The 24,092-nt window shown below is 35.3% G+C and overlaps 1 protein-coding gene across 2 annotated transcripts in view; it reads left to right on the top strand.

The window, feature by feature from the left end:
* Positions 1 to 24,092, top strand: part of EML5 (EMAP like 5) — a 123,658-nt gene that overhangs the window by 54,710 nt on the left and 44,856 nt on the right. For both annotated transcript variants that reach the window (XM_074824898.1, XM_074824897.1), the window contains exons 14-27: positions 3,253 to 3,439; positions 5,151 to 5,256; positions 6,580 to 6,673; positions 8,754 to 8,854; positions 10,717 to 10,919; positions 12,023 to 12,134; positions 13,151 to 13,278; positions 15,089 to 15,230; positions 17,022 to 17,174; positions 18,038 to 18,169; positions 19,757 to 19,845; positions 20,629 to 20,805; positions 21,731 to 21,932; positions 23,619 to 23,745. In XM_074824898.1, the coding sequence (XP_074680999.1) occupies positions 3,253 to 3,439; positions 5,151 to 5,256; positions 6,580 to 6,673; positions 8,754 to 8,854; positions 10,717 to 10,919; positions 12,023 to 12,134; positions 13,151 to 13,278; positions 15,089 to 15,230; positions 17,022 to 17,174; positions 18,038 to 18,169; positions 19,757 to 19,845; positions 20,629 to 20,805; positions 21,731 to 21,932; positions 23,619 to 23,745 (1,953 nt within the window). The remainder of the gene's footprint in view (positions 1 to 3,252; positions 3,440 to 5,150; positions 5,257 to 6,579; positions 6,674 to 8,753; positions 8,855 to 10,716; positions 10,920 to 12,022; positions 12,135 to 13,150; positions 13,279 to 15,088; positions 15,231 to 17,021; positions 17,175 to 18,037; positions 18,170 to 19,756; positions 19,846 to 20,628; positions 20,806 to 21,730; positions 21,933 to 23,618; positions 23,746 to 24,092) is intronic.

Below are 24,092 nucleotides of genomic sequence, written 5' to 3'. Positions count from 1 at the left end.
CTATACTGAAACATGCTTCTTTTCATCTCTGTTTGGACTGTCGAAGCCCATCACTTTATCCTTCCAGAGAAAAGTACCTAACTAATCAGGGAGTTAGTAGACTGGCATGTGCGAAAGACCAGACGCATTTAACTGGGTTACAGAATGTCTTTGTTTGCACTGCTTGATATTTTGGCAAAATAGGTTTTATTTTAATTGTAAACAACTGATTGTACACCTATATTTTTTGTAAATGGAGAAAGTGAACTAAAATCCAAACTTCTGATCATAAAAAGTTATAGATATGAGTAATAAGAACTATTTTCCTGCATCCTAGGTACATTTTGGATGTTTTGGGTAGTCCTCTGAATATATGACATTAACTAACTCAGTTTCACTATGCTTAACTTAGGGTATATAGGCAATTGTTATGACAAAAACTGGGAAAATTCTGAATTTCTGGATTGCAGGTAGGAGGATCTGAGACCCTTTTGCTGTCTTAATGCTTTTTACTTTTATAGATGACTGCTAAACTTGTAAGAAATTGCTCAGTGTCCAGTATTTCTAAAGCATTATTTTTTTTGGTGTATGCATTTTTGTAGCTGCTTTTTAAAATATTCAGGGTGCATATTCAGCATTTTTTTAAGTATTCTGTGCTTGCAAAGAAAATCCAGTATTTTTTTAAGAGCACAGTTCAGAGTGAAGCAGAGGAAAATGGCATTTGAGAAATGATAGGTCCAGATACCTTCTTTGGCACTGTGCCTGCCTTTATAGTCCTTGCCCCTCACTGAACCTTGTCATGTCCTTAAACTGTTGATGTTGCATGCTGTGATAGGGTATTTTTGTTCTCTGTCTTTATAGTTACTGTAGGTCATTGTGTATTATGTCCCTTTAAAAACTAGTGGCTGGACATCAAAGAAGGGTGCAGCCAGGCAGGGCAAGCAGGCAGCACTTGGGGTGCTTCAAATCATCCTCACGTGTTGCTGCTGGGGGAAGTTGTTAGTGAAGGATATGGTGGAAGGAAAGCGAAGCATGAATGAAGAGTGTACACCTGTATTGTGAGTCTAAATTGTTGGTGACTTTGAAAAAAGCAGGGAGCAGACATATATCTGAGCCTCAGACCCAATGGGAAGAGGTTTTTCTAGAGACCTTGAAGGGGCAGTAACTCAGGAGACACTGAATATTTGTTGGACTGGAACCAAGCCTGAAGTTAAGAACCTGCCTGTGAGAACCAATCTAAACAGTGGTTTGGAGGGAGACTTATTTAAAAGCTTTTATTTCTGTGCTATCACAGTTTTTGCTGGTTTAAGGAGTTGCCTTTGCTTGTTCGTGGTCTAATGAGACCCAGCTTTAGAGTTTGCAGTATTGTAGACAATACAAAACTAGGAGGAGTGTCTGGTACACCACATGGCTGTGCTGCCATCAAGAGGGACCTGGACAGGCTAGAGAACTGGGCAGGGAGGAATCTCATGAACTTCAAAAAGGGGAAATGCAGTGTTCTGCATCTGGGGAGGAATGGACCTGGACCATCTTCTGGTCTGTTTAAAAATGTTGTGAGACAATTTTAGCTGTTTGTCTCTAATCACTTATGATCTGAGTACCATTGCATGTAGTGTAGATGAGCCAACAGAAATACAGTGTGTTCAAACCTGCTACAGCTGGTGTTTTCCAGTAATGTATACGTCTAGTATTTGTGAACATGGATCCGTGGCTGGAGTTTTCAGAATAGTATGCATTAAGCTGAAGTTGGTCAGCTGCCTTAAAGATTCATTACTTGACCAGTGCATATGGTTGCACTGTGTGCACAAGGAAAGCTAAATATAATTTTATGACAGACTTTTCTACCTGGACTGCATAATTTCTGTGTCACTTAAACCTTTTAAGTGTCTCAAATGCGTTAATTGTCTTGATGTTATCCCATTCATTTTGTGTATGGTATATGTACAGATGCATCTTTGTCTTATGTGATAGTTTAAAAGCCTGCACTGTTGCAAAGAGATCCTGCATTTGTTGTTTTCTTAAAAATAATGTAGTTTGTTCTGATGATACATGCTTTTAATTAAGCAAAGAAATTAATATCATGAGAAGTATAACATAACATAGGCATTAGATATTTCTGTTGGTTTGCAGTTGCTGACGGTGAAAGCTTAGTTATTTTGTTTGCCAAGAATGACTTGCTGATCATCTTCAGGGCCTTTTTTCAACTAGGTAGAGCCTTATGGTCCCTAAATAAAGATAATTCATCAAAAGGCCAATTCAAACACATTCAAGTGTCATTCCCTTCCTGTAAATTTAAATGTATATTCAGAAATATAACCAGATTTTGCCTGCATCTTTGTAAAATAATTTTAAAAATTGATCTATAAGAACAGAAGAAGTAACAGAAAGAGGTTAGTTGGAGAATTAATAGTATAGAAACAAGATGTGTCAGGAGTATATGGAGTATTGTTTATATCAGAAGAAAGGAAGGAATGACTTTAAGTTACGTATTTTTAAATGTTATCTCCATTGACTGCTAAGGATAGCATTGTTAAAAAACACTGGTTTAAAACTTGCTTGTTTGTTTAATGTTTTTTAGGTTTCTGAGTCTCTTAAATTACTTCTGAAAGTAGGACCCCTAGCCTTTTTGAAAATCCCACCTTTGGTTTTTATGGGGTACTGAATCTTAATCACACCTAGGAAGAAATGTGTATACTGTGACTGTGCATACAGACCTCAGTTGGGAATTGGCCTACTCATGCCAGTTGCTGTATCAAGCACAGAAAGGAGACAGGTTTTCCTTCAAAAAAGAAACTGATTTGGAAGAAAATCTGTGCATTTGTTTTCTGTTAGCAAGTTTCCAGAAACTTTCAGTTTTACGATATCTGTGTTGTCCACATTCTTGTGTAAATTTTTGCTGCCTGATTTTTTTGAGCAGTAAGAGATAGAAAATGTAGTATTAGTTTTGGCTATTTCATTTAATTACATGTTGCATGCCAGAATTCTCGATGTGGTCTGAAAAAATTACTAGGTGTTACTTCCTCTTCTAAACTAGTTATGGAAAATAATTAAATAGCATTCCCTTTCGAACTAATACTAGTAGTACTGATGTCTGAATAGTAACATAAATTGATAAATTGGTGTTCCTTTAGGAAAATATGTTATAATCTTAAAACCCCAAAACAGTAATTGGTAAGTAATCTGAGTGCAAAATGCATCTTGCAGAATTTTGTCTCAAAGTTTCTCTATATATGGTTATGACCTTGATGAACAAACTTTTTTTTCTTTAATTAGTTACAGAGGTTACGACTGTCGAAGCAATTTATTTTACACTCAGACGGGTGAAATTGTATACCATGTTGCAGCAGTGGGAGTGGTGTACAATCGACAGCAGAACACACAGCGCTTTTATCTAGGTCATGATGATGACATTCTTTGCCTTGCTATTCATCCCTTAAAGGACTATGTGGCAACAGGCCAGGTAGGATGCGTGTTTATCTGCAATAAGAGTCTGAAGTTGTTACTACTGAATTTAGAAAAGCCTATTTTGGAGGAAGGAAGTCCAGTCTACACTTATTCAGGTGAAGGACTGCATTTCTGTTGCAGATGGAATCATGTTAAAAAACTGAAGTGTTTCTTACAGTTTTTTATATTAATTCTGATAAGTCTTTAGTTGATAGTTCTTTTTAACCTCTTTTTTATTTAAGAATAGATTCATATTTTTTATTCAGCGTGACATTGCTTCTTCATGATAACAAGTGGAGGAAATGTGCTATTAAAATACATTTTTTTAGTGTCTCAGTTGTGAAGTTATGTTATTACATTCTGGCATTTCAGTTCCATGCGTTATGTTTTTGGTTATCACCTATAGCCAAACTATTTACTGTTTGTACATGCCACACAGGTATGTGTGTTGCTGAAGTATTTATAGTAGTTCATTTTACCTTTTGCCAGACAGTAATTTTAGGTACATTTTTTCACTCATGTTTTTGGACAAACATCTCTTCCCATAAATGTCCATATACCAGGAGTTGAAGGCTTGATTTGATGTTTCAGGGTTTTTAAATTATTGTCATAATTATTATTGTTATTATATAATAAATTGGAGAACATGTGAACTGAAATTTTTAATAAAAATAAACTTCTGCTTATAATGCCCTTAAATTGTGTAAAAATGTCTGAGATAAACATACATTTGCAGGTCAGTTTAAAGTCCTAAATGTGAGAACTGATTCTATTTAATTTAGGAGTAGTAAAGACTATGAATAATAATGTGCCTGGATTTACTATATTTTAAAATACCTTATGCTGTCAACAGAATTATGCACTCAATTATATACTGTTTTATATGTACACATTATATAGTGTTGTATATTACATTACCTGTAGAAATTTGGTAATGCAGTAATCAAATTCCCCATGCAACAGTGGTTCAGATTTTCCTGATAGTGGACATTACAAAAAGGTTTTCAAACATCACATCTTAAGTTTGTGGTGAATCCAGAAATAGATCCTTGTTTTCTTAAGTCCTGCCCTCAGTCTTAAACAAAGAGTGTTTTGGTTTTGCAGCCTTTTTTTGTGTACTGAAGTGTAAAACCTTTGGAATAGCAAATAGTCTTGTAAATACTGACTAGTAATGCTTGTACATAGTTGAAAAGAATAAACTATATTCCATTTCTTACCAAGTTCTAGTTAACCTGCATTAGTGCCATTCTAGTGAAGATTGCTCCACAGGTATCAGTGCATCAGAATCTGACTTGTAGGCACTTGTTATGACACCAGAAAGCAACAGAAGTCACCTTGATTTCTCAAACATAGAGTAGCTTATGTACTAGCAATAAAAATAACCTTTTATTTTTAGACAGGGAATGATTGATAGAGAAATTATGGAATAAATATGCCACAGTGCAATCAGTGAAGGGCTTTCCCTGCCCCCGCACCAGGAGGACTCTAGTTAATTGTGATTGACATGCCTGGGTTCTTTGGAGGGAAGAAAGAGCCAGCTGGGGAGTGGTATCTGTAAAGCAGGAGAAAGAGTAATATACTGCTAGCCAGACAGAAGCAATACTTGGAAAATTTTATCACTATTTTTTCAAATACTTTCTAAAGTATTTGTAAATATTATACTTTTAAACTGTGTGAAGTAACTGAGAAATGGAAAAAAAAAAGGTTATAAATATGTATACTTTCAGGTTGGTCGAGATTCCTCAGTACACATTTGGGATACAGAAACAATAAAACCACTCTCAGTATTAAAGGGCTATCACCAGTACGGTGTTTGTGCTGTTGATTTTTCAGGTAATAAGTCTTTATTTATTTATTGTTATGTAATTTTACTTTTCTGTATGAAAATACAAGCTAATCAATTCTGATGAGCAATTGGGAATTCCTTTACACTGAAGATTTTGCATTAAAAATATTCTCTGGTGATCAATGGCAAATGAGAGAGGCTGTCTTAAGGTGATCGTTCATTAAAAAGAGCTCCTGTGGAGTCTTGCACGTCAGGAAATGCAAGGTTCTGTGCCCTTAGAGCTGCAGTGATCCCTTTGGAATTTCTTTTGGTTGTATGAAGCAGGTGCACAGATCTTGATTGTTGTGTCTGCATTATAACTGTAAGCAAATCTTTGAGCAAATAGATCAGGCGTGCATTTTATTTTTTTAAAAAATAAATCCTGCAAGCCAGTTGGGTAGCACACTGACAGATTCAGAAGGTCCAGTTACAGAGTTCTGGGCAGAAACCCAGCCTCTCTCCTCATCTTATACTAACATAGGAGACTGTCAGTTAAATCTTCTGAGGTTTTTGCACCCCATACATTGAATTCCTGTACCAGTGTTAAATTTCTTCTTCTCTGCTGGCTTCTATTCATTCTTTAATGGTTTAGATTTACTAGATAGGATCTCTAACCTGACAGTGAAGATGGGTGATCACAAAGATGAGTGGTTTGGGGTCTTTGATGCTTCTTAGCTTTCTTTGGTTTTCCTTTTTTAAGACATGAATCTCAGTTCCCAAATTCTGGCATGGATGCATAGCAATTTCAGAGAAGGATACATGTCAAAGTCATTGATCATGAGTGAGCACAAATAACTTCTTTCTTGGAGGTTAATGTGGGATATGTGTTGGAACTTCTCAAAGGCTTCACACTATTAGTAAATTGAAGGATATTTTATAAACTTTATGGTATTACTTCAATGCTTTCCTGTTTAGAAATGAACAGGGATTTTCAGAGTAAACAGAAAAATCTCACAGTGCAACCTGCAATGAATATTTTTGTGCAACTGTGTCAGCAACTAGCTGAACAAAGGATTTGATACAAACACAAAGGATCTAAGTGCAATTTTTAGACAGGGTAACTTAAAAGTCCTAAACTCCATCCAACTGACCACTCAAGTGTAGAAGCAGAGACAGACTTGCCTCTAAATATACATCATATGATTATTTACCTGTTTGTACATTGTTCTTATATTTGTGAGGTTATAATATTCTTTAATGGTTTCTTATTATTGCAATATAATGCTATATTGCATTAGATGCAATTAGAATAGATATAATATGCAATTAGATGCAATTAGAATAGATATAATACCATATCTACTCTCTTAATCATAAATTTATTTTTCTAGCGGATGGGAAACGATTGGCTTCTGTTGGCATAGATGACAATCACACCATTGTACTCTGGGACTGGAAGAAAGGAGAAAAGCTTTCAGCAGTAAGGTGGGAATTTTAACTTTGTCTTAAAATTTGTACCTAGCTTTACTCTCAAATGACAGTAAGCAAAATATATTCATTAAATTCTGTAATAAATTAGCGGTTTCTATCATTTAAGTGATACAGGTGATAACATTTAGCACAGCCTTAAAACTTTCTTTGGAAGAAAAAATTAAAGCTATGATAGTCAGCAGCAGTTATTACAGTGACAGCTCAACTGTTGAAGAAAGAAGACATAGAAGACAAAGTTTATTTATGTGTATTTAATGTGTTCTGAAATATTTCTTTAAAACTAATTCCATGGACTTCTGTTGGCCCTCCCAGAGATGGTGATATATGCTCTGCTTTTCAGATCTTTTTCATCAGAGGTCACATCTTTCTTGGGATAGTAGTTTGCAGTTGTTTTGCTCAGTTCCCTTTTCTTCAAGGTTCTTTCCTTTTCCTTTCTGCATCCTGAGCAGCCTGATCTAACTTTGAAGTTAACTCTGCTTTGAACAGGAAGTTGAACTAAATAACTTGTCGTGGTTTGAGTTTAGAGAGCAACTGAGCATCAGGCAGCTGCTCACTCACCCCTTCCCCCTCCGGACACAAACCTAGCTCAATAACCTGCAAAGGTTAAAGATTATGGAAGTTTCTTTGACTCTGCATAGATTATTTCACATATGTTTATTGAGTTTTAATCTACACGATAGAATTTCTAATATTGAGTAATGTTTTTGAAACCTTTGACTTTGTTTTTTCTAAGGATCTATTGCTTTAAATAGAGCAGTAATATGAGTATGTTTTTCCCCGCTCTGTCTGGATTCAGTATGTATACTCTAAATGTTGTGCTGTGTACGTTTGAAAAGGGATTTCTTGTTCTGTGCAGATACAATTTAAAAAGTATCAACTTCCATTTTATCCAGTAAGTTCATTATTGCTCTTCAATGATATTTACTCTAGTTTGTTTTTAAACACGCTTCGAGTTTCTGATCCACTGAGGAATGAAAATGCTGTATAGATGATTTTAGATAAGGAATAGTACACCCTTCCTGGTTATTCATCAGAAGGCCAGTTAGCTTGGCTTCTCTGAAGATACTCGTTTGGGCCTTCCATTTGTCTGCCTTTCCTGTTATACTTTTTTTCAGCTTTTTTTTTTTTTCCTAGTTGTCCTACTCTCTGAACCCACCAGTCTCACTTAATTCTCATTTTTAATCAAACTTTAACCAGTTTATACTGGATTTAGTTTCTGGAGTGTTTTTCTTCCTACCTACTCAGAGGAATTTAATAGAATTTTTGAGAGCAGCCTCTATACTTTGAAGATTGCGGTGTGAGTTTGGAAAGAAACTGTTTCATGCTTCTTGCTACTAGTTCATTTAGTCATCTGAAAATGACAGAAGGTAAAGTATTATTGCCACTCTTGAACAGGGAGCAAAAATTAGGGATTAGAAGCTCTTCTGCATTTTAAAGAAAAAAACCAGAACTACTAGTAAGCATTTATTTCCTTGCATAGATAGCAACCTTAGTTGAAAGCTGTTTTTCAAACTATAGGACTGAAGCAAGGCATTGGTTTTATAGAAGCATAGTAAGAAATCTAAAATGCACAAGTCTTTATATTTTTAACACAACTGAAATTTCCATTTAAAATTTGATATAACAACATATGTTTTATTCTAACAAGAAAAATAGAAAAATCAAATAAAAGGTGGATGAGAATGCAGTTTATTTTCAAACTGGGAAATTTTAAAATAAGATTTACAAGTTTACACCTGTAAGTTTTATTATGAGCTGTCAGAGGTCTAAATACCATATGCCTCAACTTAATGCAAATATATATTCTTTTGCACAGAAAATGCCACCTAGTGGATTTTTGAAGTAATGTAATTACTCCCCTGCTTTGGAAACTGAAGGGTAATGAAAATGTAACAGGATTCAATATGTTTGTTCTCTGGCTTTCTTCCTCCTCATAATAAACTATTATTAATAAATTGGAAATAAATGTTAGCAAGATAGAAAAGCAAAAATAGCAAAAAAACCACCAAACCAAAACCTATTAAAAATATGAATACTTATATTTTTATTTAAAATATTTTGCTTTGCATTTCAGGGGAAGCAAAGATAAGATTTTTGTTGTAAAGATTAATCCTTATATGCCTGATAAGCTGATTACAGTTGGAATTAAACACATGAAATTCTGGCGTAGAGCAGGTAAGGAAACTTCAGAATTACACCACTTTCTGTTATTTAAAGTATAAATATTGCATCTCTTATAGTATTTTTCATGCATTAAAGGCAAATGTTTTCTCTGTATATCTAAGTTAGCTTTGCCTTAGAAATAACATTAATTTGCATTATGGCAGTAGCGGGAATTCTTTTTTAAGGTCAGTTTGCCATGGAGCTAGAGCTGCACAAATAGAAAGGACCCTGGATTTCCTACTGTCTGTTTTTATATCTCATAATAATACAGCACATCTGAAAATGTTACACAGCTGCTCTAAAATCATGGAACAGTTTTTGGAAGAAGGACCTTTAGAACATGTATGTTATAAAGAGGCACAAATATAAATAAATTTAAGGTTATAAAATTCCACATACAAAAATTCAGACAAAGTACTTGAAGAGGATATGTGTCAGTTGAGACCTGTTTGTTTGGATACTTCTGTTAAACTTGACGATTAAAAACCAAGTTAAAGCAGCTTGCTTTATCTGCTTGAAAAATTTCGAAGAGTGAAAAATCCATTCCCTGATATTAGTGTGAACTTCGTTGTTTCAAACCTCAAAACATATATAAAGACATATGTGCTATAGAAGACTAACTTATCTGCTAAGAATTTTCTAATTATTCATGCAGAACTAAAGCACACCAACTCATGAGTCCTTGATAAAGATTAATTTTGGAGAGAAAAGTCTGTGACGAAAAAATGACACTAGTTTTGTGTTTTGACACAGTTCTGGCTCCAACAGAAATTAATCAAGATTGCCTGAGAGCAAGCTGTTGAAGTATATATAAATTATTAATTTTAACAGTTGTGCTTGCTACCTATAGAAAGAACGAAGTGTGTCAGAATATTTACTGAATGAATTACTATAAATTCTTTAGAAAGAAACCTTAACTGTGGTAAAAGCCTGCAGATAGTGATTCTAAATAAAGAAATGAAATTGTTTAAAATGCCTGTTTTCTCTCTGGCATTGCTCAGCAGCAGGAATCAAATTTCATTAATGCTATAGCCCATCTGTGTGAAACTGGAATGTCACACTGGCAAGGCAGTCGCTGTGAAACACACTTAGTGTTAATGTGAGGAGTATCGGTGCACCTTAACAAATGCCACATCTCTGTAATCTGCACTAGAGCAGATGCATTTGATGTGAAAAGTGACACCAAAGTATATGCTTTGGTCTAAATTTTCAGCAGTGCCAAGTGATGGCAGAAGGTGCAGAGACCTTGCTTCTGTAAGTATGAGAACAGTGCGAAGTGTCAGATCCTGAGGGGCTTCTGTGTTATACCACATGAAGTTTCTTTGAGGATTGTGAACATATAAAGCTGACTTTCTAGCCAGAAGTTACTATGTGTTATAACTGTCAAATGATTTTTAGATACAGTATTGTAAGGAATTTTAAAATGTGTGTAGCTGTAACATTTCTATTATTCAGAGGCCAATACAGCAAGCTTCTAAAAATTAGAAATCTCACTGAAAACATATAGTGAAAAGGATGGGATGTCAAGATTTAAACTCTTTTTTTTTCTTTCAAGTTAATTTTATTAGGAATTTCTATGAACTGTGTGGTAGTTGCTCAGTTTTTTTGTTTAGATGCAAGTCTGCAAATGCACTTTATCTATGTCGGTATATGTACATATGCAAATCCATATTCAAGTAGTAAGTTAAAAGGTTTTTTTCTTGGAAGATGCCAAATAGTAGAAAAAATTTGTTTTGTGAGAACTCTTCTCAGACTCATTTTTTTGGAGAGCACAGGTGAACCAGAAGAAAAGGGCTTGTTCTGGGTAAGATTGTACCGTTTTTGGAAAATAATTCTAAGCAAACGTCTGATGACTTGTTTTTGGTTTGAACCAGGCGGAGGACTAATTGGGAGAAAGGGCTGCATAGGTGCTTTGGGAAGAACTGATACAATGATGTGTGCGGTATATGGCTGGACTGAAGAGATGGCATTCTCTGGAACTTCCACGGGGGATGTGTGTATTTGGAGAGATGTATTTCTCATAAACACTGTCAAAGCACATGATGGTCCTGTGTTCAGCATGCACGCATTGGAAAAAGTAAATAAACTGCTCATTGTTTTTTGATGTCTGGACAAAAAAGTCTATGAAGTTAGTCCTTTCCATATTCAGGAATCCATGGCTTTATTTCCATTACAGAAAAGCCTTGTGAGGTTCAGATTCAAGATAGTGTTTTATGCATGTCTCTAATCCTTGTTATGTAGCATGCTGTTTCTCAAACCCTTGTGGTCCAGTGACATCTTATTCAGCAATTTTCATGACCTCTTATTAAAGAAATACAACTTATGATAAGTAAAAGTACTTTTTGATTTAAGCATCCATAAGTTTAATGGAATATGAGAGCTTGTGAGAGGGGAAGAAAATCATACTTTTACTATTTTGTGCTGTAATTACTGTCTACAAGTAGAAGCATTCAATCTGTAGATCACTAAGTACTCTCTCCTGATTCTTTTGACGCAGGAAAGCCTTTAAGCATGTGCTTAAATGTGAATGGATGTTCCAGTTAGATTACTTGTATGTTTGAAGTTATGTATATGTTTGTGTTTTGCTAGGTCAGACCGAGTTACTCCACCTTCTAATATTTGAGTTTCAGTATAGCAGCTTTGTACAAAACATGTGTTAATCATATTGAAAAAACTAAGTGCGCCAAAGGAAAGTACTTATGATTTCAATATCAAGTATACCTGTTGCTTCATTCAATAGCTGTAAATAATTTTTGAAGGCAGAATGACAGAAATATGCATATATTTGACCAATTTAAGCACTAATCAAATTTTTGTGAGTGGTACTGAGTTTGGCTTGGAGTAATGAGGTGAAATGCCAAAGGGATATTGAGGCTAAATATCAAGAAGAATGTTTCAGTATGCCAGTTAAATTATTTTTCTAGTGTGGTAGAAACTTACGGTTAGAACTTTTAAATCCAGCCTGTGTACATGGGCTGTACAGAACTGGTGCCTTCATCAGAAGGAGAATTCAATCATCACTTTGCTGCTCTGGGTTTTTTAATCTCTAATATCTGTAGTTCTGTGCATTAGTGTTGTATATAATCCATTTTCAGTATTGGCAGAAATCACTGAAAAATTAAGGAAATAAAATAATTGATTACAGCTTGTGATTATTTTTTTAAATTTTTTTTTTCCTAGGGATTTGTCACTGGAGGGAAGGATGGGGTGGTCGCTCTCTGGGACGATACCTTTGAGCGTTGTCTCAAAACCTATGCCATCAAAAGGGCTGCTTTGGCCCCTGGGTCTAAAGGTAACAGAGACCTTTACCTATTTTTTATTCTATTTCGGATACTTTATTTAGAAAACTTTCTGTGGAATTGCTTTCCCCAGTAGGAGGAAATCCACATTTGACATAACGAATACTACAAATTATTTTTTTAAAGCTTTACTGATTCTAAATAAGTAATTTTTCTCCTGGGAGGGGAGTTGTATGTTGTGTCTGTTTTCACACGTGGTGGCTGCAGATCGTATTATTTACCTTATTATCTGCCTGAGTCTCTTACCACACAGGTGATTTTTTTAAAGTGGCAACCAAAAAGTCTATTAAATTTCTAATCATGAAATATCTTGTCTGATCCTTTTTGATTTGGAGGAAGAATGAAATTCAGAATTGTGGTTAGTTTTGTAAGGTATTAGTACATTTTATGACTTAATTTTCTGTAAAAGCATAAGTATTTTGAAATTATTTAAGAACATTTTAATTCCTATTATTCCTGTTTCTCCCATTTCATCTTGATCTTTGTGATGATTTACGGTTTCCCCTATTTGACATTCTGAATAGCCTTTTCTCTTTTCTCCTTGCCCCCCCGCATTAAAATTACATCTGCTGTGTTCTAATGTACATGGCTTGATTTTCAAAAGTCATGAATGGAAACAGCCATTAACTAAAACATTCTACTGCAGAGTGTCTCATTCTCATATCTGTTTAATAAAAAGCTAAATTTGAAGGTACCATAAATGCTAGCAATATAGTAGTATAGTTGGTACTTCATATGCCCTTTTTTCACTAAGATTGGCAGTGAGTCAGGCTGCTTAAACTTCAGAGATACATAGTTGAGAAGAAAGATTGGTGTCAGTTGGGTAATTGCTAAAGACTCCCAAATGAATCCAAATGTTATGTTAGTTCTTCCATGCAGGAATATGTTTTTACTTGTTTACTACTAAGTATCTTTTTCTACAGTGAGAATGTTAATATGCATGCATGTGAAAAATACTTTTTAAGGCATACTTGAGAATCTTCTGTCTTCTCACATTTTAACGTTCTAGGTCTCCTCTTAGAAGATAATCCTTCTATACGTGCCATATCTTTAGGACATGGTCATATTTTAGTGGGCACAAAGAATGGTGAAATATTGGAAGTGGATAAAAGTGGACCAGTAACTCTGCTGGTTCAGGTACATGTTAAATATCAGTCAAATATTCCATGCCACAAACACTATTTTATTTTTCAAGTAAAGACTGTCGTGAAATAACAAACATTTTAATTATTAGTGAAGTTAGCAAGTTACTATCACTTCATAGATTTTTAGTGCTAGACTTGACCATTATGACTCTTCAATGAGCAAAACTAATTACATAATTTCATGTACTAATTTGTTCAACAAGTTCATCCTTTCAAACAGACCAAGATCATATTTCTGTTTAAAAAGAAAAAAAGGAAAAAAGTGTGTGAAACAATGGATCCTCCACTAAATTCTTTATTATTTTTTTCTGAGTACTAATTACTGTTACTATTTTAAAAGTTGTTTCCTTGAGGTTTATTTTTAGTTTTGCTTTGTAATTATGTAAAAAAATATTTCAGTTTTCTTTGCCGTACTAAACAGACTGCATTTCTTAAGCCTGACTACAAAACAGATTTTTTACGTTGTATCATCATATGATTTTCTTTCATACTTAATAAAAATCTGTGGACCTTTAATTCACACTTCTGAGTGGCCAACGCAACATGTAAAGAGCTAGATTTTTTTAAGAATATATTAGAACCTAAGGTAAAGAAAAATCTAGATCATAAAATCATAGAATAGTTTGGAAGGGACCTTTAAAAGGACTACCCTGCAATGAGCAGGGACATCTTCAACTAAATCAGGTTGCCCAGAGCCCCGTTAAACCTGACCTTGAATGTTTCCAGGTATGAGGCATCTACCACCTCTATGGGCAACCTGTTCCAGTGTTTCACCACCCTCATTGTAAAAGATGTCTTCCCGATATCTAGTCTAAATCTACCCTCATTTAGTTTAAAGCCACTACCCCTTGTCTTGCCTCAACAGGCCCTGCTAAAAAGTCTGCCCCCGTCTTTCTTACAAGCCCCCTTTACGTACTGGAAGGCTGCAATAAGGTCTCCCCGGAGCCTTCTCTTCTCTAGGCTGAACAACCCCAACTCTCTCAGCCTGTCCTCATAAGGGAGGTGCTCCAGCCCCCTGATCATCTTTGTGGCCTCCTCTGGACTTGGGTCGCCAGGTCCATGTCCTCCTTATGCTGGGGGCCCCAGAGCTGGACACAGCACTGCAGGTGGGGTCTCATGAGAGCAGAGTAGAGGGGGAGAATCATCTCTCTCGACCTGCTGACCACAATTCTCCTGATGCAGCCCAGGATACGGTTGGCTTTCTCAGCTGCAAGCACACGTTATCGGCTCATGTCCAGCTTTTCATCCACCAGTACCCCCAAGTCCTTCTCTGCAGGGCTGCTCTCAATCCCTTCATCCCCCCAGCCTGTATTGATTGCCCTGACCCATATGCAGGACCTTGCACTTGGCCTTGTTGAACCTCATGAGGTTTGCATGGGCCCACTTCTCAGGCTTGTCCAGGTCCCTCTGGATGGCATCCTGTCCCTCAGGTGTATCAACTGCACCACTCGGCTTGGTGTCATCTGCAAACTTCTGAGGGTGCACTCAGTCCCACTGTCCATATCATTGACATAGATGTGTATGAGGATTATTTCTCAGGGAGAATTTTTCTCTAGTACTAATTACTACTATAATTTTTTTTTTTTTTTGCACTTTTACTGTAAGTAGCAGGGTGAGGTTTTTTTCAGGTGTTCTAAGTTTCTATTCAGATATTTCTTATTATCCTCTAAAGATATAAAGATATGCATGTTCTCTCTTATTTGTTGTTTGTTTTGTTTTTTTTTTTAAAAAACTTCCTTAAATGTATTATTTCATATTTCAGTTTAAAATACAAAGTCATCTGATTCATTGTGTTTTTTCAGGGTCACATGGAGGGGGAAGTTTGGGGTCTAGCTACTCATCCTCATTTACCTATTTGTGCCACTGTAAGTGATGACAAAACCTTAAGAATATGGGATTTATCTCCTAGCCATTGTATGTTAGCTGTTCGCAAATTGAAGAAGGGTAAGATGCTTAGTATGAAAAAATATTCAACCGAATTCAGTTGACATTTACTAGCATTATGAATCTTCCAAAAGCTAGACTGAATAAATTCCTTTGCTCAAATTAGTTTATCGATGCTATGTTCATGAGTTATGTAGCCCTTAAGCTAATGAATCTGTATGAAAGATTTCTATGTAATACTGCTCTTAAGATTATTTGCAACTGTAACGTATTTAAGTCAGTGAATTTACAATAAGAGTTGAGCCAATTACATAGATCTGCCATGTTGCTTATAGTATTGCACACTTTTTTGAACAGTGGAGGACTTCAAATGTAGAAACTTTTGGAAGAAATTTGAGAAATAATTTTGAATTTCTTTTCTTTGTGAATGTTAAAAGAATGGAATTTCACAGAAAGAGAATAGTCATAAAATTCTTATTCATTGTATACTGTATAACTAGATTCTATTTTGGCAGGTGGAAAATCTTGTTTTAAGTGACATTATACAAGGAGACTTTTTTTAGGATTAGACCAGACTGGCCATAACAAGCTTTCAATGATATATATGTATTGGTAGATAAAGGAATACAACAGGTGTTCAGTAAAGCATTTTGACCCAAACCTTCATGGAAGCTTAGTTGAAGATGATTTGGATTGATAAAGTAAATGTAAGAAGAGTCATGAGCTAGCACAAGCAGGGATTAAACAAGAACGTTTCAAGTTGGTGAAGTCTGCATAATTCTTAAAGCTGGTATTTCTTAATATTTTTAAATGTAGTTTTGGCAGAAAAATAAGGGCTGTGATGACTTAATTTGCTGATGAGACATATTTTGAGATGCTTTGGCGGTCTTAAACACCTGTGCGTACTGTGCAGAAAGAGCTGGGTACTTCTGCACGCTGCAGTAACGAAAATGATAAAATATTTGGTAATTAAAAAAAGCAAGACTCAATGACTGTAAGAAGAAATGTCTGTGTAGCTGAGGAGTAACTGAGAAGGTGAAGGCTCAGGATGTTCTAGGTGATGGCAGGATGACAATTACATGTGGTAGTGAGGTATTTTTCTCAGGACATATTGAAGTATTCATGTAATTTACAAGAGATTTATCAGAATATTTTTGATGTACACTTCTCATCTGTGTTCAGCTGAACAAAATTAAACTGAAAGTTGAATATGGAGAAAGAGGATCTGCAGGATAAAGAACGAGAAGCTTTGTGGTAGAGTCAGCTAAATAGAGGATTACTGTCTACAAGTTATTCAGAGGAGCAAATAGTAGGGAAAAATATTTACGCTAATGGAAAATTCTGTCATAGAAACAAAGCTATATAAGCTGACCATAAATAAATTTAGATTGGAAATTAAACTGTTTTTCAAATGAAACTTGATTAAAAGGATAATATAACATACTGACCATCATAGCAAATGACTGGATTCTGTGAGTCCAGAAGGTCTTTTCCAGCAGTGTTCTTACCAGAGCAAATGGTAAGAAACAACTGGCACCAGATACTCAGAAGGAGAGCAAATTAAAAATAGACAATAATGATTAATCTGTATTACTAATGTAGAACATATGTCAATTAATATGGAAATAAACGTAATCTAAGATTCTGGGATTGTGTACTTGTTAATTTGCCAGTGGCTTCTGTGTGCTATCACAAGATGCAGAGCTTGGAAATTATCTTGGCAGCATCTAAAAAATTTCGTTAGACTATTATACTATAAGAACAGCTTTCTTATATTACTGGAAAAATAATTCTGAAAGAGGGATTATGCACTGTAAATGTACCTGAATGCCATTTCTGTACTCTTCATAGGAGGTAGATGTTGCTGCTTTTCTCCTGATGGAAAAGCATTAGCTGTTGGTCTCAACGATGGAAGTTTTTTGATAGTTAATGCAGATACCCTGGAAGATCTAGTCTCTTTCCAGCACAGGAAAGATGTTATTTCAGAGATCCGATTTTCTCCCGGTAAGTGATTTAAAATTAAGATTTTTATGTCAAGCTTGTTCAAGCAAGCTTTATAACCTTTAAAAGATAAAAGTAGTAGAGATTTGTAGTACTCTTCTACATGTAACAAATAAGTCAGCAAGACTGATATTAACATTTTGAAAAACATTGGGTGAGAAGTCCTGTGTTGCTGCTTTAAGTATGAGATTATTGGAATAGGTTTGCTTGTAGTAACTTCCTGAATGCAACAGTCCATTTTAAATCATGAACGTCTGGCAGCCTCCCTGTGTCCTTAGGGTTCCACTTTGAGGTGCCTAAGTTTCACTCTTCACTGGGGTTACTGTTAGCTAATGAGAATGCTTGAAACTGGTATGTCAGAAAGTCCTGGCATCTTCTTTTTTCTTCTTTTTCCCCCTACAGTGCTTAGCACTCCCAGTGAGACTAGGTTTTTGTTGTGTGTTTTTTTTTTTTTTTTTTTTTTTTAAACAGTACAGCTCTTATTTAGGAACTCAAATGTATGGCCTGAACTAATACTACTACTTCAGTGAAAATAATCTTCTATAGGAGAAATTTGATGCAAATTACTGATACCCGTTCTCATGCAACATTACTTTCTGGTTACCTAAGCCTTACCACTCTCTGAGTGCAAATAATATTTAAAATGTCATCAAATAGTTTTTATTGTTTGAAGATGTAATGATGTAATGGCTGTATATTTCATACGGATTTTGATTATGCGATATGAACATTAGTCTGTATAAATTAGCAAGTTTATTTCAAAGAAATCTGGGTTGCATTTAGCTAAATTACAGAATGTACTTGTGTTTACTATACAGAGCACTACAATTTTTGAAAATGTTTTGTGTTTTACTGGTGTATTTCAGGGGCTGGAAAGTACTTAGCTGTGGCATCCTGTGACAACTTTGTAGATATTTACAATGTAATGAGCAGTAAACGAGTAGGAATCTGCAAGGGAGCCTCCAGCTATATCACACACATGGACTGGGACATAAGAGGTAAGTAGCATTCATTCTAAAAATCTACTGGAAGATTGATTACATTATAGACTACATGTGAATTTATGGTATCACTGACAGATTTGTTTCTTCAGTTTATGAATATGCTCACAGAATCTGAATAAATATAAACCCATTAATTTTACTACTATTTATATAATGAGAAGTTGTGCAATTTGAAGTAAAATAAATTGTCTCTGTGGATTGGTTTGTTTGGGGCTTTTTTACATCTTCTGTGTTTATTGTTTGACTTCCTGAATAATGTACTGCATAGTGCAGTTGCATCTGTAGTTCAGGAATATGTCAAAAATAGCAGAAAGACTGGATTTCCTGTCTTCCCGCGTCTTAATACGTGATTAATTTAAATACTAACTGTCATGGTTTAAACCTGGCAGTGAAACACCACACAGCAGCTCGCTTACCCTCCCCCACCCTGGGGGATAGGAGAGAGAATTGGAGGGGTAAAGGTAAGGAGACTTACAGGTTGAGATAAAAACAATCTAATGGAAATAACATAAAATTAAAATAATAATGATAATAATAATAGAATATACAAATAAGTGATGCACAATGCCATAGCTCACCACCCACGAACTGATGCCCGGCCCCTTTCCGGCTAGTGATCTCAGAGGAGAGAAAATCCCGAAACTGCAATCCTGGAAGAGAGAGCGAGAGCTTCCCAGCCAACCCTCCTCTATATACTGAGCATGACGCTGTATGATATGGAATATTCCAATGGCCAGTTTGGGTCTGGTGCTCTGGCCATGCTCCCTTCTGGCTTCTTGTCCACCTGCACACAGGCAGGACATGGGAAGTTGGAATGTCCTTGATTTCTCAGCAACAACTACAAACATCAGTGTATTATCAACATTCTTCTCATACCAAATCCCATACTGAATCCAAAACACGGCACTATTGTAGCTACTAAGAAGAAAAATTAACTCAATACCAGTCAAAACCCGGACACTAACTTTAGTCCTGTTTCATACAAAGCCAAGGCAGTGCAGTTGTGCAGTCTGTTAGTTCCTGCTCTTATTCCTCTACATAATCACTTTTGAAGCAGTCCAATTTAATTTGAAAGAGCGTTGCAAGTTAGCTTCCTCTGAGAATTTTGAAAACAGGAAGAGGACAGAAACATTAGTGAGAATGTCCCTCAGAAAAGAAGTAGTATAAAGGCAAGCAGAAGTCACCTGCTTGGAAGCAGCTATTGACCAGGGAGCATATGGGCTTCTCAATCCCAAGAACACATGCATACTGGTCAGCAGTTGTCACAATCAAGCTCTGAGTTAGACCCAGTACATTTTGTCTACTATCTGATGGGACAACCATAAACAGAAAAGTCATGCATTATTACAGTTTTCAGAGAGGAAGAAGGACTGCGAATTTAAAGGGTCAAAAGACTCAGATCTTCAGAAGCCCATACTTCCAGATCCACTGTGTATGTATGCAGCTTTTTCCAATGGAAAGTAATTTGTGTAATGCTGTTAGCAACAAAAATTTCAAAATAACCTTTTTTCTTTCTTTTTTCCTTTGTAAAACAGAATGTTCTAGTTAATGTTAATATATAATATGTAATATGTTTTATAGGGAAACTCTTGCAAGTCAACACAGGTGCTAAAGAGCAGTTGTTTTTTGAAGCTCCTCGTGGGAAAAAACAGACAATTCCTAGTTTGGAGGTGAGGAAATAGACTGCCTTCTTAACTTGTTTGCACATTGGAGTTACGATACAACAATCTATACCACATAAGAGGGAATGATGTATGAAACTATAATTTTAGCTGGTCTGTTCTGAAAGCTTATGTTCAGGCATTTGCTGTCCTTTATCCTTTTTTGCAGCCTGTTCAATTAGATAATGTAATCAGAATGATAAAATACATAGGGGATATCACATTTGTCTCCTGTTAAGCAATGGACGTTTGACTGGCTTACTCGTGAAGATATCACTGGACCTCTGTATGCCTCTTTTGGTACCTAAACATCTTTGAAAACTTACTGCAGATTACTTAGCCCTAACCTTGCTGTGGAAGACCTCATGTCTATCTTTACATCACAATGCAGTATACATAGGCAAGCATAGCATATTGTAGCTATAATATTGATTTGTTTTCTCAGACATAGAGCATTGTCACAGGACAGAGAGTGAAAATGGCCAATTTTCAAATAGTATTTTCTATGAGATTGAAAGTCAGCGTTGAAAAATGTGATTTGTTTTCTCTGGCCTGGAAGGCCGGGTAAGGTCAAAATTTTAAAAATACTTCAGAGGTTTTGGAACTGGAAGTTAATAGAGGTAAAATTAAGGGTCACGAATGAAATCCTGAATAGTCAGAAAATAAGTGGTTAGTATGTTATCTTTTAGATGTGACGTATCTTTCAGTGCAAGGACTTTTTCTTGAAATCAGATATGGAAGAAAACTGTCTGGGAAGAAGCATGCTGTGTCTCAAACAGGTTGTTTTTGTAGGTAGAAAAGATTGGCTGGGCATCATGGACAAGTGTTTTGGGCTCTTGCTGTGAAGGAATCTGGCCAATAATTGGTGAAGTCACAGATGTAACTGCTTCATGCCTCACTAGTGATAGTAAAGTATTAGCCACAGGAGATGATTTTGGATTTGTGAAACTGTTTCGATACCCTGCAAAAGTAAGTAATTTTCAGCTGTTCATGGAGAAGATTGATTAATAAAACTACATTTTTTTAAAACTGTAAAAATTCATTGCTTGGAACAAAATAGTGCTTTTATACTTTTGTCCTTACGATCAAAGAAGGCATTCAATATTACACTGCAATTTGTAATGCATTAAACGTTCAGTTGGTAAGAATGACCATTCCAGGTCAGAAAAGAACCATCTCGTGTATTGTCTGTCACTGACAGTGGCAAATGCATAGGAAAAACTGTAAGAATGGGAATGGGACAGGCACTGTCTAATAATATATTTTTGGAATTAATATCATCAGTGTGGTTTTTGTCGGTGTTGGTTTTAACCCGTTAAGCTCTTGTTTTGGAAGACAATATTTCTCACCTTCATTTCACTCATGATCTTATAGACCTTCATTCTCTCCAATTTCAGTCATTTTTCTCTGATTTGAAGAGCCTCAGTATTATTTAGTCATGCATCATAGAAAAACTATTCCAGAAGCACATTATATTTTTACTGCTCTTCTAGAACCTTTCTAGTTTTTCTGTACATTTATCAGTAAATATGTCTTCATTTTTGAATATTTTGCTATGCTAGGGATGGTAACAATGCACAACTATTGACTCAAAATATTCTATGTGCATTTTATTCTTAATTCTGTTATTTTCTATCTTAGGAAAAATGATCCAGTGTTTATTGCTGGAATCTGTTTATAAACAAATTCTTGCATGCTTTGTATGGAAATATGGTTAACATGTCATGAAGTTGCTATAGGAGAGGAATGTGACAAATCATGTGATGCACACAAATGCAAGACAGCTGAAGCGTAAACTGGAAAGAAGTTAAGAATGTGTTGTGCACTGGCAACTCATTTCAGTTTTACCCAGCAGACTGGTTAAATTTGATCTGTGCCCTTTCTTCTCCCTTAGGGAAAGTTTGGAAAATTTAAGAGGTACGTTGCTCACAGTACCCATGTAACAAATGTCCGTTGGACCTATGATGACAGTTTGTTGGTCACTGTTGGAGGAGCAGACACATCTTTAATGCTGTGGACTTACGAGATGGAAGGACATCGGGATAGCAGACAGTGTGACAGTGAAGAGTCTGATCTAGATTCTGAAGAAGATGGAGGTCAGTAATAATTTATAAAACTAGCTGGATTATGCTATTTCAGGAAGACTTTATTAATGGAAACCTAATTTAGAAATAATCAAGTTTTATATATGATTGTTTTAATCTTAAATAGTGAAGATGCTTCAAAAAAAAGTTAAGTAAAATTTCTTTTGGGGGAAAGGACTGATAAACTGTTGTGAAGAAAATGATAATGAAGTGTTTGACTTACTGCTTTGAGTCAGAGTATATAAAAAGACTCTTGACATCTTTTAAACAAAAAACCATAAAGTGCCAATTAGAGGTAACTTCCAAAAATCTATGTAGAAAAACATACTAATCACAGTTTAGATTTGGTTACTAATTCTAATGAAATTAGGTTGAAATCTGTATAATGTGAGATCATAGTTAGTGCGATGTTATAGCATCTGTTTCCATAACATGAAAGTATAATAGACTGAGGTAGGCTGATGTTCATATATGGAACAATCTATTGTTTCATAATATCAATAGTTATAAGGTGTTAATTACATTTTGTAGAATTAACTTCTGTTGATTTTGCCATACTTAATGTTTTCCTTTTCATATTATAATTCCAAGGGTTCATGAGCCTCCAAACTTGTTCTTCCTGCTCCCAAGTGCAATTTTTCCTCCTTATGAATTCCTCAGTCTTCAAGGATTTTTAAACTATCACTGCTAATCTTTTAATAGTTCTGTATAATAAATTAACTTCACTTTTACCTAAAATCTGCTAAATAACCAAAGAGATGCTTCAAGTATTAAAGGCATATTAAACATTCACTGGAGAAGAACTTTTGTGCACTGTCGTTCTGGTTAAAAATATTGAAGGCTACATCCACAAAGTAATTTAATTGCCTGCAGGAGGACTTGGTCAAATTTAGCTTTCTGAATCAAAAATTGCAATCTTCCGAGCTTTTTGTTCAGCTTCTGCCTGTGTCCTGTTACCACATCTTCGACCAGTAACCTTCCCTAGGTGCTGGTGCTTTACACAGAACCCTCTTAAGCTATGTGTTAAAAAATACTCTAAAAGAAAGAGAGGTCTGTTAAGCTTACAAGAAAAGACATTGACATCTTTTTCCACAAAAGTTTCTCTTCATCATGCCCTATTAATTTCAGTTAGAGTTAAGAACTATTCATGAAGTTGGAATTAGTAGTCTTGATCTTTGGAAAAAAAAAATGAGGGTAAGTAACAGCCCTGTCACTGTTCAGATTTTTGCTATGTTTACTATAGTAAACATCATGTTGATGTGCCTGACTGTCCCTAAGCATTGTGTAGGAACCCTGTGCAAACCTATAGATTCTATCCTAATGGATGGATCCTAAAATTGAGAACAGCCTGGCACTAAATCTTCCAGAACTTAACAGTAGGTGTCAAGTAGCAAGGTCCTTTGTTAGTGATCCTGAGTTAAGGCCAACCAAGCAGAAATAGGTTAGCTTTGAATGTCCCTTGAATCTTTGTTATTCCACAAAGATATTGTAGAGAATTTTCTTCTTAGAATGTCTTTTATTAACAATGTTCATGATTCCCAGCTGCTTTCTTTCTGTTTTGTATTAATGTTACTAATAATACAGGTATAATAGTTCTTCTGGTCCAGTACATTGTTGAAATCTGCACAAATTATAGTGTAATTTTTTTTTTTCTGGTATCTTATTTTGTTTTGATACTGTTCACTGTGATTTTGTTAGGTTATGACAGTGATGTGACAAGGGAAAATGAAATTAATTACACCATCAAAGCCTTATCAACAAACATTAGACCAATGTTTGGAATTAAGCCTCATCTGCAACAAAAGGAGCCAACCTTAGATGAAAGGTAACTGCTAAATTACAATTCTAACCAAGAAAGCAATCCGAAAAGATGATTAATAGTAAAACATAATTATATTGGAATATGTATATACAAATTAAAAGGGTATATATAAAAAGAGTGGAAATACTTCTTTAGAGAGAAAAAAGCCCAAACAACTTAAGTTTTGCTGAAAGACTAGGCTGTATCTCTTTTTCAGAGAGCACAAAAGACTACAAATGATGTATGTATATTATGAAGTTTGGGGAGTTTCTCGAGATAATTGAGTTATTTCCTGGTGTTTCATAATATGTTCTTTTTAAAACTTAAATAGCAAGTGGTATCTAGTAATGGTATTATAGGCATGAACCTGT

Source organism: Strix aluco, chromosome 4, assembly GCF_031877795.1.
Source record: "Strix aluco isolate bStrAlu1 chromosome 4, bStrAlu1.hap1, whole genome shotgun sequence".
Lineage (NCBI taxonomy): Eukaryota > Metazoa > Chordata > Aves > Strigiformes > Strigidae > Strix > Strix aluco.
The sequence above is the reverse complement of the archived record's forward strand: the minus strand, read 5'-3'. Positions and strand labels throughout refer to the sequence as shown.